At 37.7% G+C, this 16,330-nt stretch overlaps 1 protein-coding gene across 1 annotated transcript in view; it reads left to right on the top strand.

The window, feature by feature from the left end:
* Positions 1-16,330, top strand: part of LOC135203413 (neurogenic locus Notch protein-like) — an 81,937-nt gene that overhangs the window by 12,143 nt on the left and 53,464 nt on the right. The window contains exons 6-11 of the mRNA XM_064233141.1: positions 979-1,107; positions 1,468-1,596; positions 3,133-3,261; positions 9,142-9,270; positions 9,582-9,710; positions 10,376-10,504. Coding sequence (XP_064089211.1) covers positions 979-1,107; positions 1,468-1,596; positions 3,133-3,261; positions 9,142-9,270; positions 9,582-9,710; positions 10,376-10,504 — 774 coding nt within the window. The remainder of the gene's footprint in view (positions 1-978; positions 1,108-1,467; positions 1,597-3,132; positions 3,262-9,141; positions 9,271-9,581; positions 9,711-10,375; positions 10,505-16,330) is intronic.

Raw genomic sequence — 16,330 nt, 5'->3', positions numbered from 1 at the left:
TTGAAATAAATGCATCTCATGTGAATCTTCTACAGTACTTTAAAATATTAATTGATAAAAACTAATTCCATTTTTTATTTAAAAGCCTTTTATTTTGTCTATTTTAAATATTAATTACTTTGCTTAATATACTATGCAGCCTATAAAATTGTGACTCTTTTTAATGTGGCTCTTGCACTGAAAAGTTTGCCCACCCCCGCTCTAAGGTAAATTCCATATACTTTTTTACAAAGAACTAGGTATATCAAATTATACTTTACATTTACAGCTCATTGTAAGAGGTATATTTGTAAAATGAATGCCACTTAAAATGCAGACAAGTAAAAATCCATCATAATGTAGCTGATAGGTACAGACACCAATGCCACCTATTAAAAGATAAGGAATAAAGGGCACTAAAAACAATTTAACTTGTTATATATTTGTTATAGTAGTAACGCCATGTGAAAACAAGACCGAATGTCTGGATGCCGGAGGATACTGCAATCACATCTGTAAAGTTGGTGAAGTATCGCAACCAGAGTTGTGCCAAGAAAACTGCACGTGCTGTATACCTCGAGGTACTATGATCACAGCAACATAATTTTATTAAATCTTTTGAATGGTTGGTTATTCAAAGGCTCAGTACCTGCATTTTGTTGAACTGCTGTCACACTTGCCAGTGCCATAAGACATTTATTTTTTTAACTTTAAATTTGTGCAATACGTACTCTTCCTGGCAGAATTATTAATGCTAAGATATGATGCGCAGCTATAATACTTAAAAACAACATGTGCCAAATCTTGAGGGTTACTGAATTATATTCCCGTTTAACCGTAAATAATTTATTTCTAATCTTTAAATGCTTATTTTCATCTGGCTATTCTCTTTTTTTTCAACTGTGGACTATCTATTCTTTGAAGACCTACTAAGCAATTTAGTGGTCTTTCACGTTTTTTCAATAAGCACAGTTAATAATACAGAATCTATAACTCCAGGGGACCCACCTTGCACAAACACAACACAATGCACTGATGCCAACGGATTTTGTAACTACACTTGTCCCAATGGTCATCGGCCAGATTATGGCCTCTGCGAGCAAAACTGTGCCTGTTGTATTCCAGAAGGTTAGTATCTAATGAATATCCAAGTTAACTATTTTTGAGAAAACTTAAAATCCTGTTACCAGTACTGTATGTTGTATGGCAGAATATCTCAATAGTAGAGTACATAGGGATTTAGGTTTTCCATTACTGTGATGCACCAGTTATCAGGGAGATGTCTCACATCAGGCAGAGATATTTCTGTTCTTTTTATCCTTGATTAAAGTAAACTAAGATAATTAGAGAAAAGGAAACAGCATTGGCTATATTTTTTAAGGTGTTTTCCATTAAACATAGCTTTTTTTTATTATTGCATTTCTAATAAGCTCCATTTTCAATGAGTGACTGTACCAAGCATTCATGGATGAACCCATCTATCTTTAGGGGATCCACCTTGCACAAACACAACACAATGTACTGATGCCAACGGATTTTGTGACTACACTTGTCCCAATGGCCACAGGCCAGATTATAACCTCTGTGAGCAAAACTGTGCCTGCTGTATTCCTGAAGGTTAGTACTTTATGAAAAAAGTTCATAGCACAGTGCAGGCCTTACAAGGAGTTCATAAGAAAATAAATCTCTGTATTTAATCACAAAGATATACAAGCCAAATAAATCTCGACTGAAGGAGGTTTCTAGACGACACAATGCAATCACACAGGATGGACAACATGATTATAATAAAGGATGCTAGAGACAAAATAGGAAATTCAGTAGAAAATATTTACAAATAAAATATACACCTTGAAAGCCTAACAAATTTAATTCATAAATTAAGACTCGGTTCATCTATCAAACTAAGAGATACTAACAGCAAAACCATACATTAAAAGACAAAACTAGTTTCATGTAGAACATTTTTTTGTATTCACCATCAGCAACACCAACTGTCTGGATAATGCCGGGGTTCTGGAATTTTCGTAAAAGAAATAATGGGAAAAATCAAGCTGCATTATTTCTTGTTATAAATAACCAACCATGTAGAAATACAACACACTGCCTAGCTGCTAAAGGATTCTGTAGTGATACCTGTCCACCAAATCATCGACCAGATGATGCCCTATGTGAAGAAAATTGTACCTGTTGCATTCCAATAGGTTAGTTCTTAAAAAAATATGCGTAAATCCAATATTAACAAAAGAAACCTTTCATATCAGCACGTCATCATTGTAATTCATTGTTCACTCTAAAAATGGGTTATTCTATTAACCAGTTTGTAACTATTACTTTCCATGTCATCCATGCTCTTCTCTTCATATACCATTTCTGTTCTTTTCACCCTCAATTCACTGTACATCTCATCCCAAAGGTAAAATAAATGTTTTACTCCTTTTAGAACCTGACTATTATACACAAAAGGGTTTTCAATTTTCATTTCCTTCCCAATTTGCTCCTCTAACGCATTCCAGGTACTGGAAAACTATTACTCCTGGTATGTTTTGTAACCCAGAGTATCTTTTCTGATATCCATCTATTACAATTGGTACACAGTCAAAGTTTGCCTCCAAACACCTCCTACAACACCTACTTCATGATTACTTCCCTGATTATATCTCCATTTTTTATTTAATATATATTTACCATAACCTTTGCATTGCTTACATTTTCCTTTCAGCTACACTCCAATCTTCTAACTATTGAAGATCTCCAGAGACTCTTCTTTAGATTCTATGCTTAATGTTAGGTTATCAGTTTATAGGAACTCCCAGAGGCTGCATATTCTGTACTTTGTAGATTCCTACACATTTGATCAACAGCTTTCCTGTCACTCACTTCAGATATTGTATTATGTTGGAATAACATCACCAGCCTCATTAGTCTTTTAGGGTACCTTCTGCCTCCATTATGCGCATCCAATTATTGTTTAGCTTTCACTAAACCACTAAGTCCCTGACGTTTTTAATAAGATAAAATCCTGCCATAAACAATGGCTTTAAGACAGAACTTTATGTTACTGTTTTTTTAAAATGAGAATGAGTTAGTCTTAGATTAAGAAAGAAAAAAGATAGAAGCCAAAGTTTTTTTATGACCATCTCTTGCTTCCAGAGCCTTGTCCAACTAATGATCAATGTTTGGCTGTTGGAGAATGCAGACAAGAATGTCTAGATGGTGAAGAACCAGATCCGAACATCATTTGTGATTCTACAATGAATTGCAGCTGCTGTGTGAAAACAAGTAAGATTATTTAATGTCTTCATACTAATGCTATACTTAATGCGCAGCCTGCAATAGGCCAATATTTACAATTATCTACAGAAAAAAGATACACCCTTAAACCTTAAACATTCAACCTAAAAAATAAGAAGCACTTTATTTATCAAACAAAAAAATAAGACAGCAAATGCAAAAATTGAAATGACAAAAATGGTAATATGTAAGTTAAATACTTTTGTATTACACTCCTTGCAACATCAATCGTCTGTGAAATATCAAAATTTTTTAAAAGTAAATTGTATTTTTCCTAACTATACAAACCTAATGTCCTTTCCATTAGGAATGACTTTCAGCGTAGGCTAGGATACAGCCGTTAAATTCTTGAATAAGGTGGTGGTTAGGCAAGATTACCCATCTACCTACATGATATACTGACTGGATTCAGCACACCTAGGCTATTCCTCCTGGTCATAAGAGCGAGGAGTGCCTGCCTCTGACAATTTGATTGGACTGTAGGAGCTGCATGATCAAGAGTCAGAATTCTGGGTCTTTACGAAATGAGTGAGGAATTGAAACCCATCCGAATAAGGGCTGGGAAGAATACTTAGAGTTGGAGGTATTAATGCAAAGTTCTGGGAAGGGTTTGCATTATTGCCAGTCTCCTTCCTCACCTTATGAGAGGGAGGAGTGGGTTTGCTTTCATGACTGATAAGAAAAATGGAAAGGAAACTCATGTGCAAGTTTATCGCATCAAACACCAAACCAGCAAGTGTAAGCTCAAGTCTTATCCACAACCTGAAATAAGAGGAGCAAAAGGAAGAGGAGGGGAAGGTGGAGAGGCCAGTCACTTTCATATCCTTATTACTTCTAGAACTGCACACTATAGGCGAGATACAAATTGTCCTCTTGAAGGAGCCGAGTAAACAAACACAACTTGTGAGCATCCACCACTGGTCCAAGGAAAAAAGGTTCCAAGGACCTGCGGGCAGACCCAAAGGAAGTTGGATATAAATGTGCTCATCATGAGACTGCATCTATCTTCCAATCTGACATATTCTTTGGAGTGATGAAAAGTACCAAGCCACTGGCACTGCTAGCTCTCTGAGAGAGTGTACAGTAGATGTATCCAACAGCGGAGGAGTTCCTCACGATCTCATAGGGCTCGGAGGAAGACATGTCGTTCGACTCCTCTGCATTGGAAGTCAGCAATGAATAAAGGCATCGACACTCAATGAAGCGTGTTGATTCTTCTTAAGAACAGCAACACACCAATAGAACAAAGTAATCACTGATTTAGATCTACGAATAAAAAGTCCAAAGCATAGGATTAGGATGACGAATAATTGCACAGCACAGACAGTCACGATATGACACCCACCTTTTGAGGTGTGATGTTCAGAACGAACCATGCAATCTATCATCCTTGCTAACTATGTTTAGACACGAGATGATTATTCTCGCGAGGTATGCTCACATTAGGCGAAAGTCAAATGCCTTCTAGAGACCGAGGTTCCTGTGATGGCAAGACAGAAGTTTCTCATCAGTAGCTGAATCCCAGCTAAAGAGAAAAAATACAACTAAGTGAATAATGACGATGAATGTGGACCTACATCTTCAGAGTTGATTACACCAACCAGTAAAGATGGCTCTAATCCCAGGTGTTTTACAGAGGACTGAAAAAGTTATTAGGCTATTCCATTGTACTCAGCAGGAAAGTCGGTGCTTGTAATGAAGGAGGAGAGTCTTCTAGTAATAAAAACACAGGGATCTTACTGCCTGAAGAATCTCTTCTTGTGGGTTGGATCACGGAGGAACTTTTCTGTCTACTCTGGAAGCAGAACTAGTCGGGGGGAGAAGAGGTGAATTTTTCGTTATTCATTTTCAATTCAGGATGAATAGAGAATTACTGAACACCTTATGAATTAGAAAATGCATATTAGAAGATAAAACTCAAATTGTCTGAAGAAAATCATTCTGCGTCATAGCAGCGGCCGTTGGGGAAGATGCAATGAAACAGAAGACTACAGACTTCTGTTATACCGTGGAGTAAACAGAAAGATGATAATGAGTCTAATTAGATATATCTCTATCTGAAAATTCTCACAACGGCAAATGTGGAGCACGAGACATGGGCCTTACACTAGAATTCCGAGCCAATGAGACACCTAAGTCTGTGATGGCCGGGCAGAGATTCGAATTGGTAGTTAATCCTCAACAGAAGAGAAACAATACTAACACGAACAGCATCTCTGAGAAGGCAGTACACTACCCCTCCCTCGACTCCTTATAGTGAGTTGCCTGGTAAGTATTCCATGTTGGAATATTTTCGGCTTAGAACCATCGAGTGCAAAACATCTGCATTTTAACTGAAATGGGAGGGAAGGAAACCCTTTTGTTCAGTGATAATTCAAATGTTGTGGCATTGTTAGCAAACAATACTGCAAGTTATCTCAAAATCAAACCTGGAAACTCTTGGGAGGTTCAAAGGGTTGTCCTGAGTTTCAGGATAATTTAGAGAAGCTACTATTAATCTCAGTCATATACCAGAAGAATTAACTTAACATGTCATGAGGAAAACATACTAGTATATTTGTAGGTTTGTGTAAATCACAGCCTAATTCTTCTTCATTTGAGAGACAAGAATAAGGACTGAAAGCAGATGTCCATCATTCTCTAATGAAGAGAGCGAAGGTGAAGCTGTCCTGAAGGGAGAACAATACACCGAAAATTATTAGTTCTAAGCAGAACTTGCTCCCTAAACAGTAGTACTGGAGAGGCATTCAAACTTCTTGGATCTATCCATCCTGAACAGATTGATGTATGTTCGGTAAGATCCTAAGATTGAACCAAAAACATAGTTTTTTGGATTCGAACTCTGGGGAGTAGGCTATATAGAATTTCTCTTATTGACTTGTTCATCACAGGGATTCTGTGTCTGCTGTCCTACGTGTTTGGATCCTAAGGTCCAAGATACGAGGCCGGTACTTCTCCATTCACCTAGAAAGTGTTGCATGCACAACCAAGTTCTGCATAACCCCAAACCAGACTGAGGAGTGAATTCATCTGTACTGGTAAACTCTCATCTCACTATCCAAACACTCATGATAGAGAGCATTAGAAATAAGAATTCCAAAGTTTGGCGAGAAAACCTGACTCTTGTAGGACAATATCATGGGAGCCTTGTCTCGCCCTGGTGCTCGGCAACATGAGGAGGCTGAGAACTTGGCGATCCCTAGTAAAAACAAGAGATCCAGGTGCTTGCCGAGACTTACAAGTTATCCAGATGCTTGCAGAGACTCACAATTATTGTAATAATTATCAGGAATATCCGTTGCCCAAGTGTTTGGAAGTCACATAAAACCAAATCACTGAGAATGCAAGAAATTCCAAGGAATTTAATCACTTAGTCAGACTCCCGGTTTTTGTAATAACAATTATCAGGGACGTCCGTCTCGCCCAAGTGTTTGGAAACTATAGAAAACCATAACACTCTGAGAATGCCAGAAATTATAAGGAATTCATGCATTCAGCAAGATTCCTGGGTATTGTAATAACAATTATTGGGAAATCTCGCCTCGCTTGAGTGTTTGCAGATCATAGAATACCAAAACACTCGGAGAGTGTTAGAAATTCCAAAGAATTTAAGTATTTGGCAAGACCCACAAATTTCGTCAAACAATCATTGGGAAGAGGCTCCTCCTTGACTCCTGTAGAAATCGAGGAGGAATGGGCATAAAAACCAGTTCTATATGCGAGCATTTAAGACTAGAATGCGAGTACAATTTAACAAAATATGCACTCTAGGCCCCAAAACGCAAGTACCTATGGGGGACAGAGAATTGAAATCAGTCCAAAGGACAGAAACAGCCAGGGAACGCACAATCTCAAGGCGTTCGTATCTTAAGAATCTAAACACCAGATATCGGAATGGTGAGAGGTCTCTCTGTCATTAACAGAAGATCCTTCCTCAATGACGTGGACATACATGCGGTGGGACCCTAACATCCTTCCAGGAACGTAAGCCCACGATGGTGAATTCTGCATTGAGTTCTGTACAGGATCCCTCCTACTCACCTCATCCCTACAGGTCTAGGCATAGAAGTAGAGGGAATAGGTGAGGAAGATTGGATGCTCTCACTTACCTTGCTAGCAGAACTAGCAGGAGAAGTGAGTTGCAGGTAGCCATTAACCTGCGATGATGGCCATGAAGCAAGTCTAGGAGAGCGTTCTCCCCCTGGAGAAACACTTTCCTGAAAAGGGTTATAAAACTCTTGCACAGCAGAAGGAACACTCCCTGCCAATGGGACTGGTTGATCCCGTGAATGTGCCAGTGGCCTGGGTGGAGTTGTGCATGAACATAACTGGTGTGGGCCGGTACTGTCTTCTGACACATCCCAGTCCTTGTCAAGGCTGAAACCTCTCAAGAGGACTGGATGGGGGACACCCTACCGGTCTCACTGAGTGCACATCCCCACGTGGACGTCTTTGTCAACCCTGGGTACAGAGCAATCGCTGCAAGAGCAATCTTGGGCAAGGCATGAGTCGCCTGAGCGAATCACTCCTTTCTTCCACTCTGTGCCAGAGTCTTGACGGTGAGCAGACTCAGTGTCGACTCTAGGTGCACACGAATCCATAGATTTACATGTATTCGGGAATCTTGCAAACGAGTGCCCAACACTCGACTAGTCTTGTGGGTAGAACCTCTAGGACTAGTAGTAGAAGTATGAACCAGAGTTTGCGTTTCTACAGCTCCCGACATCCTAGATCATGGGGACAGCATGACGGTTCCTTCCCTTAGAAGTCCCATGATGAGACTTCTTTTGGGGGGAGACTAACTTCTCCTTCTTCGGCAGGGAGCCTTACAAGTCGAAGGGGAGGAGGTTGAAGGAAAATATGATGATTACGAAGAGGAAGATGACAAAATTTGACGAGCTCTCTTCCTCCTCGACTTTTCCAAATTCTGCAAGACTTCTTCAACATTTACCAGCAGAAGTAGAATTAATAATAATAGGGCAGCCACGAAGGTATTGACCAGTGATGAAAATCAAGGAGAACAGTGGCAAATTAATATGATTTTCAGATGGTGAATGGTACACACACTCGAGGACCAATATCACAGCATACTACGTGTTACAGGTACAATTCCGAGGTTAAGATAGCCAACATAAAGAGATATCTAACAATTTACTGCTGTAATAAACTATCACCACTTAGCCTGTAAAATAAATTAAATATTATTAAAAAAATAAACATTATCCTTTCCGCAACAAAGGCACCACCATCTGAAATGAGATGAGATCCCTCAAGCAACAAAATCACACAGTACCCAGCCCTCTATTCATCTAATAAGTTACTGAAATGGCAAAAGAGACGAGTAAATACCGGAAGAAAAACAAGAGGACAAACCTCCAAAATTCCCCTCGGTAATTTCCAAATCGCAAGCATAAATTTCAAATAAATACACTGTCTCACCCTAATATTAAAGGGCGAAAATAGGTAATAATAGTGTAGAAAGGCGGCTAGTAAGGCTAATATATATATATATATATATATATATATATATATATATATATATATATATATATATATATATATATATATATATATATACATTCAAATAAAAAAGAAAGATCCCAACGGGATAAAGTGATTAACCGAAAGTCAGCAAGGAATCACAAACATACTTCTTCATTGGAAGACGGCTGGAATGAAAGTAGAGTGCTTACATCCGGTTAGGCGGGCCTACCCTTCTACCAGACAGTAGTTACTGCCTAACTCCCTTGTTCAAGAATTTAATGGCCATATTCCAGCCTATGCTGAAAGTAATTCCTGATGTAAAGGACCGAGGGTTTGTGCACCGTGTACGAACAAATCCATTTACTGTTCTTCATTTCTTTATAGATAACCAACCATGTAGAAACACAACAGATTGCCTAGCTGCTAAAGGATTCTGTAGTGATACCTGCCCACCAAATCATCGACCAGATGATGCCCTATGTGAAGAAAATTGTACCTGTTGCATTCCAATAGGTTGGTTCTTATAAATTACAAGTGAAACCTATATTGTTTAGTAATCATTGAAGTCTTACTAATGGGTTATTCAATTTACCAGGTTATAATTATCGCTTTCCATGTCATTCTCTTAGTTCTCTGTTTATTTCTGTTCTTTCAATCCTTGATTAAATCACACTAAGATAATTAGAGAAAAGGCAACTGCATTGACTTTATTTCTTGAGGTGTTTTTCATTAAACAGCTTTTTATTATTATTGCATTTCTAATAAACTCCATTTTCAATGAGTGACTGTACCAAGCATTCATGGATGAACCCATCTATCTTCAGGGGATCCACCTTGCACAAACACAACACAATGTACTGATGCCAACGGATTTTGTGACTACACTTGTCCCAATGGCCACCGGCCAGATTATAACCTCTGTGAGCAAAACTGTGCCTGCTGTATTCCTGAAGGTTAGTACCTCATAAGAAAAATGTTCATAGCACAGTGCAGTGCAGACCATACAAGGAGTTCATAACAAAAAAATTCTCGGTATATAATCACATAGATATACAAGCCAAATAAATCTCGACTGAAGGAGGTTTTTAGACAACACAATGGACGTCTGTCACAATGCAGTCACACAGGATGGACAACATGGTTATAATAAAGGATGCTAGAGACAAAATAGGAAATTCAGTAGACTATATTTACAAATAAAATATACATATTGAAAGCCTAAGAATTTTAACCCACAAATTAAGAATCATTTAATTAATAAAACTAAGAGATACTGACAGCAAAACCATACATAAAAGACAAAACAAGTTTCATGTAGAACATCTTTGTATTGACCCTCAGCAACATTAACTGTCTGGATAATGCCGTGGTTTTGGAATTTTCTTAAAAGAAATAATGGGAAAAATCAAGCTGCATTATTTCTTGTTATAAATAACCAACCATGTAGAAATACAACACACTGCCTAGCTGCTAAAGGATTCTGTAGTGATACCTGTCCAACAAATCATCGACCATTTCATATCATTCAACAACATGAATTGCCTTAATATGTCTAGGTTTTGGAATTTTCATAATAGAAATAATTGAAAAAATTCATCTGTATTACTTTTTGTTATAGATATCCCGCCATGTACAAATACAACACATTGTCTGGCTGCTAAAGGATTCTGTAGTGATACCTGCCCACCAAATCATCGACCAGATGATGCCCTATGTGAAGAAAATTGTACCTGTTGCATTCCAATAGGTTAGTTCTTAAAAAAAAATATATGTAATTCCTGCATTAACTGAAGAAACCTTTCTTATCAGCACGTCATCATTGTAATTAATTGTTCACTCTAAAAATGGGTTATTCTATTTACCAATTTGTAATTATTTCTGTCCACGTCCTCCATGCTCTTCACTTTATATACCATTTCTGTTCTTTCAACCCTAGATTCACTGTACATCTCAATCCAAAGGTAAAACAAATGCTTTACCCCTTTTAGAACCTCTATTATACACAAAAGGGTTTTCAGTTTTCACTTCCTTCCCAATTTGCTACTCAAGCGCATTCCAGGTATTGGGAACTATTACTCCTGGTATATTTTGTAACCCAGAGTATCTTTTCTGATATCCATCTATTACAACTGGTACACAGTCAAAGTTTGCCTCCACACATCTTCTATAACACCTACACGATCACTTCCCGGATTAAGTCCACATTTTCTTTATTTAATGTGTATTTACCACAATCTTTGCTTCGCTTACATTTTCCTTTCAGCTACACCCCAATCTTCTAGCTCTTGAAGAACTCCAGAGCCTCTTCGTTACATTCTATGCTTAATGTTAAGGTTATCAGCTTATAGGATCTCCCAGAGGCCTCCTATTTTGTACTTTGTAGCTTCCTACACATATGATCAACAGCTTTCCTGTCACTTATTAAATTCAGAAATTGTATTATGTTTGAATACCATCACCAGCCTTATTAGTCTTTTAGGGTACCCTCAGCCTCCATAATGTACATCTTAATTATTCTTTCTAGGTAGGTACAGTACCTTCTCAAAAAATACAAATATGTGGGATACTCTTCTGTTTGTAGATGGCTTTTTCTGTGATCATCTCATTCATATTCATTTTTTTTTCAAACAGAAGATATTCAAAATACTGTTTTAATATTAATTGATTATGCTTTCATCAATTTCTACATTGTCTTTTATTACCTTTGCCATTTTCACATATTCATCTCACGTAAATTACTTAACTATCCGAAATATTTTCTTATTTTCCTCTTTTTAAGCTCTTATTATTCTATTTCTCCCAGCTGAATGTTCTTGGTATCAGCTCCCTGCTTTTAAATTCCAAACTCCCCACTCTGTACTCATCTTTACCCTCTTCGCTACCCATTCCTGGACTAACTACATGGCCTCCTTCGTTTTATTCAATTTTCCTCTGTACATTTCCGTTCTGTGACTTTCTCTTGAAGGGAGGGAGGAAACACTGTATAAACATGTAGGTTCATTAGAGTTAGTGTATACAAGCGGACAGAGAGACATCCGTCATGAGAGAAATTGGACGATATGCAATGGCCGCAGGCGGAAAAATACAATGTTACCATATCCGTGGGTCATTGCCATATTCATAATAAAATACTGAAGTGTGATATAAAGTACACCGGAGGTATATTTATTAAATATGGGGCATACAGTCAAACCTTGGTTTTCGTATGCCTCTCATTTTGTACGTTTCGGTTTTCGTAGAATTTTTTCTCCGAATTTTTGTATCGGTTATCGTACGTTTCCTTGGTTTTCATACACTTGGAAACGCTCCATCTGGGGCCCAGTGAGTGACTGGGCCCCATATCAAACGCCCAAACAAAGCATCCCATCTTCTGCCGTGACCCATTCTGCTTTTTTATTCCTTGTTTTTGTGCTTTTTCATTCGACTGCAACTGCTAAATAAGCCATCATGGGGCCAAAGAAAGTTCCAAGTGCCAGCCTTGTGTAAAAAAAGGAGAGAAACACAATAGAATTTAAGAAAATACTCGTAGCAAAGCGTTGGAAGAAGTGCATGCCGATATCATTGAGAAAATGCCTACAACAACCAATGTTGTTAGTCAATTTAAGGTCAGCAGAGGCTGGTTTGAAAAATTCAGAAAATGAATGGGCATACATAATGTGCCTACTTCAAGGATTAAGGAAATGTTTGCAAAGTGGAATGATGTAAGAAATTTTGTGGAGAATTATCATCCCTACAAAGAAGTTGTAATCTGTGTCTCCAACATGTTTAATGATAATGTCGTGGTTAATTTTAGGCAAATTTTAAAGAAACGCCAGAAACAAATGTCTCTGGACAGTTTTGTTGTGCGACAGGGGCCCAGAAACTCTCAAGCTGGTCCTAGTGCTAGTAAAAAAACGAAGAAGGGATGTAACGAAGAGAAGGAACCCCTTGATACCTGAAGTCCTTCTGGAGGGAGATTCTTCTTCCAAACAATAACCTCTCCTCCTCCCTCTCTCCTCCTCTCCGTCTTCCATACGCTAACAAGTGTTTTCCATAAATTTAAAAGAGTTATGTTAAATGTTCATTTATTCACTTCATAACATTTATATTTACTTCTCATTGTTTTCTGTATGTCAAACTGTTTATTCCCTATAAAATCTAGTTTTTGTTCATATTTTTGGGAGTCTGGAACGCCTTAATTGTATTTACATTATTCCTTATGCGAATTATTGTTCCGGTTTTGGTGGGAGGTTCTGGAACGTATCCTGTACAAAAACCGAGGTTCCACTGTAATAACATTCATAGCGAAAGGGTACATGACAATGTAATGAATACAAGCTTAGAAGTAAAATAATAGTGAATGTACTGTCGGCCAACGAAGAATTGGCGTAGTTTCTTAACTCTTATTCGTTATGGAAATATTGTCATATGCAGGTGCCAGATTATTTACTTAACAATAAATAACATTTCCTTTCAAAGGTGCTATACTTGAAATAAATTACATTAGAGTTGAGTAAACTTATTCAATGTATTAAAGATAATCATTTTGCAAAGTAAGGAAAATTTATACCGATGGGTCCACGATTTCTAATTTTATTCTCAACTCTAGCTTTGTGACAGCATACCTAAGCATTTTGAAGTTGGCTTTGCTGCCGCTCAAGTCTTGACAACGTATTATACTGCACTGGGGAGTTGTCATTTCGTCTCCTACAGCCAATAAATAATACATCAATTAATGCGTTAACATTCTTTGAAAACGATGTTTAATTAAACTAATTTTGTCCTTTGGTCAATAAAATAATTTGCATGACACATTTACTGGGCCTAAATTGAACTTCTGATTTTCACACATGATTAGCCTAGGTCTATTTTCAGCAGTATACTCTCTTGGATACGTAATATGAATGAATATTTAAATCGACAATATATATATATATATATATATATATATATATATATATATATATATATATATATATATCTGCTTTATTTTATTATTCCCGTTTTATTAGCCATGTTCGCCTTTCTTCTTATCCTTTTCATATTGCTTAACATAATTTACTCAGACCTAGCTATTCAGTCAAAAAGCAATCATAAAAAAATCAAACGAATATAATTCAGTCTTTTATTTTTTATCGAATTCCTTGCATATCATCCTGTTTCATTTGGACACGTTGGAAAGCTGTGGGAGTCAAAACTGACGAATACATTAATAAAGGCTTACTTTCATTAAAGCTTTCTTAGGTTGATCTTTCTGTAGCTATTCATTTCTTCTAAATAGAAATTAATTAAAATTAGTTTCACATGTATACCTAGACCTACTACCATAAGCATATTATAAGTAACTAAAAGGATAAGAAATATGAAAGGTTACGTTCTCGTTTAAGTCTATTTCATGTTTTTTTTTTCAAAAAAACCTACTGCTTTAATCAAGGGTTGCTCTTTGACGGCTACAACAATCATACAGGGTGTAACACGAGTGTATGCACATATTTTGGGGAATGAAAGACCAAGTTTCTTTGAACAGAAAATATTTTATAAACATGCATTTTAAGGCGTCCGTTGTCAGTGCGGGGAATTTTAAAATAACTGTTATCATTAGTGATGCTTTCATGCGAGAAGTCGGATCGAGTCGCCTGAGATGTAGAAGAGAGTGGAGGTGGCGTATAGGAGTGATGGAGGGATTAGTCCGATCTTAATAAAGTATCTCAATAAAATGTATTCTTTAGGTTTTGAAGGAAAAAAATGCATGCATCATTGAAACTGTTTCCCTCCCTATCCGTGGTATTCACTAGCCACCGATAAAAAACAAAACAAAAAGAGTAAGCCTAACTGAATCTCTCATCCATCAAAGATAAGTTTGCTTATTCATTAGACTTATTCATTAGACACCTATCAAAGATTTCAAGTGTAGATTTAAAAATCTCTTCCTCTCCATCTAAAGTATTCATCAAACACCAGTCATAAGCATAGAGCTAGTCATGATTCCTGGTTCAGCAATATCGTGACGAGGTACTAGAATTCAGAATTCACAAATGAATGTTGCTCAGCAACATTTACACTACTGTATTGTCTTGCTCTCTTGTGGTGCTTCGAGGTGTTCCACCTCTAGGCCCATGTTCTAGACTTTGTCGTTCTTTAAACAATTTGATTCATCTATGTATGATTCTCTCCTGTTTATTAAGCTTTCTTGATATCTCTCCAACAGGAACGTGCACCGAATGCAGTGCAATAATTGTCTCTAGCTCATCAAGGGATGTTTCTTAGACCGATAAATGACACATTGACATTAGATTCCCGTGCACATAACGGCATCAAAAGTGGTTCACACTGTTAGGTTATCCTTTTTTTTTCTTTTTTTAAAATTTGATAGCATTTTGTGAGATTTCAATGTTTTCTGTAAAATTTAACAAATGGAATGCAGAGCCGGTCTTCTAGATTATTCCCACCAGAATGACCAATATTGAAGACATCTGCAGGAATAGATCTAGTATCCGACTATTTTGGCCCGCTTTGACAGAGATCTTCTGTTGAGAGTCTTCATCAAGGACAGAGCATACTCGAAGGAAAATTTCCTTCTTTCTGCAGAGCCAGTCTTCTAGATCATTCCCACAGAATGACTCCAACAAAGGGAGACATCTGCAGGAAGAGATCTAGATATCCGAACTATTTTGCACAATTTGACAGATATCTTCTATTAGAAGAGTCTTCATCAAGGGACAGAGCATACTCGAAGGAAAATTTCCTCTTTCTTTCTGCAGAGGCCAGTCTTCTAGATCATCCCACCGAATGACTCAAAGGAGACATCTGCTGGAATAGATCTAGATATCCGACTCTTTGCCGTTTGGACAGAGATCTTCTGTTTAATAGAGTCTTCATCAAGGACAGAGCATCTCGAAGGAAAACTTCCTTCTTTCTGCAGAGCCAGTCTTCTAGATCATTCCCACAGGTAGACCTCTGCCGGAATAGATCTAGATATCCGACTATTTGCCCGCTTTGACAGAGATCTTCTGTTAGAAGAGTCTTCATCAAGGGACAGAGCATAATCAAAGGAAAATTTCCTTCTGCAGGAGGCCGGCTTTCTAGATTTTCCAGAAGACCAGAAGGAAGACATCTGCAAGGAATAGATCTAGATATCCGACTATTTTGCCCGCTTTGGGACGGATCTTCTGTTAAGGAAGGATCTTCATCAAGCGACAGAGCAACTTCAAAGGAAAATTTCTTCTTTCTGCAGAGCCGGGGTCTTCTAGATTTTCCCAACAGAATGACCAGGGAAAGACATCTGCAGTAATAGATCTAGATATCCGGACTATTTTGCCCGCTTTGACAGAGATCTTCTGTTAGAAGAGTCTTCATCAAGCGACAGAGCATACTCGAAGGAAAATTTCCTTTCCTTTTTCTGCAGAGCCGTCTTCTAGATTATTCCCACAGAATGAAAGGAAGACACTTTGCAGGAATGGACCAGAAGGAGATGCAGGAATAGATCTGTATCCGGCTATTTGCCCACTTTGACAGAGATCTTCTGTTAGAAGAGTCTTCATCAAGGGACAGAGCATACTCAAAGGAAAATTTCCTTCTTTCTGCAGAGCCAGTC

Source organism: Macrobrachium nipponense, chromosome 36 (assembly GCF_015104395.2).
Source record: "Macrobrachium nipponense isolate FS-2020 chromosome 36, ASM1510439v2, whole genome shotgun sequence".
Lineage (NCBI taxonomy): Eukaryota > Metazoa > Arthropoda > Malacostraca > Decapoda > Palaemonidae > Macrobrachium > Macrobrachium nipponense.
This window is presented reverse-complemented; position numbering and strand designations above follow the sequence as displayed.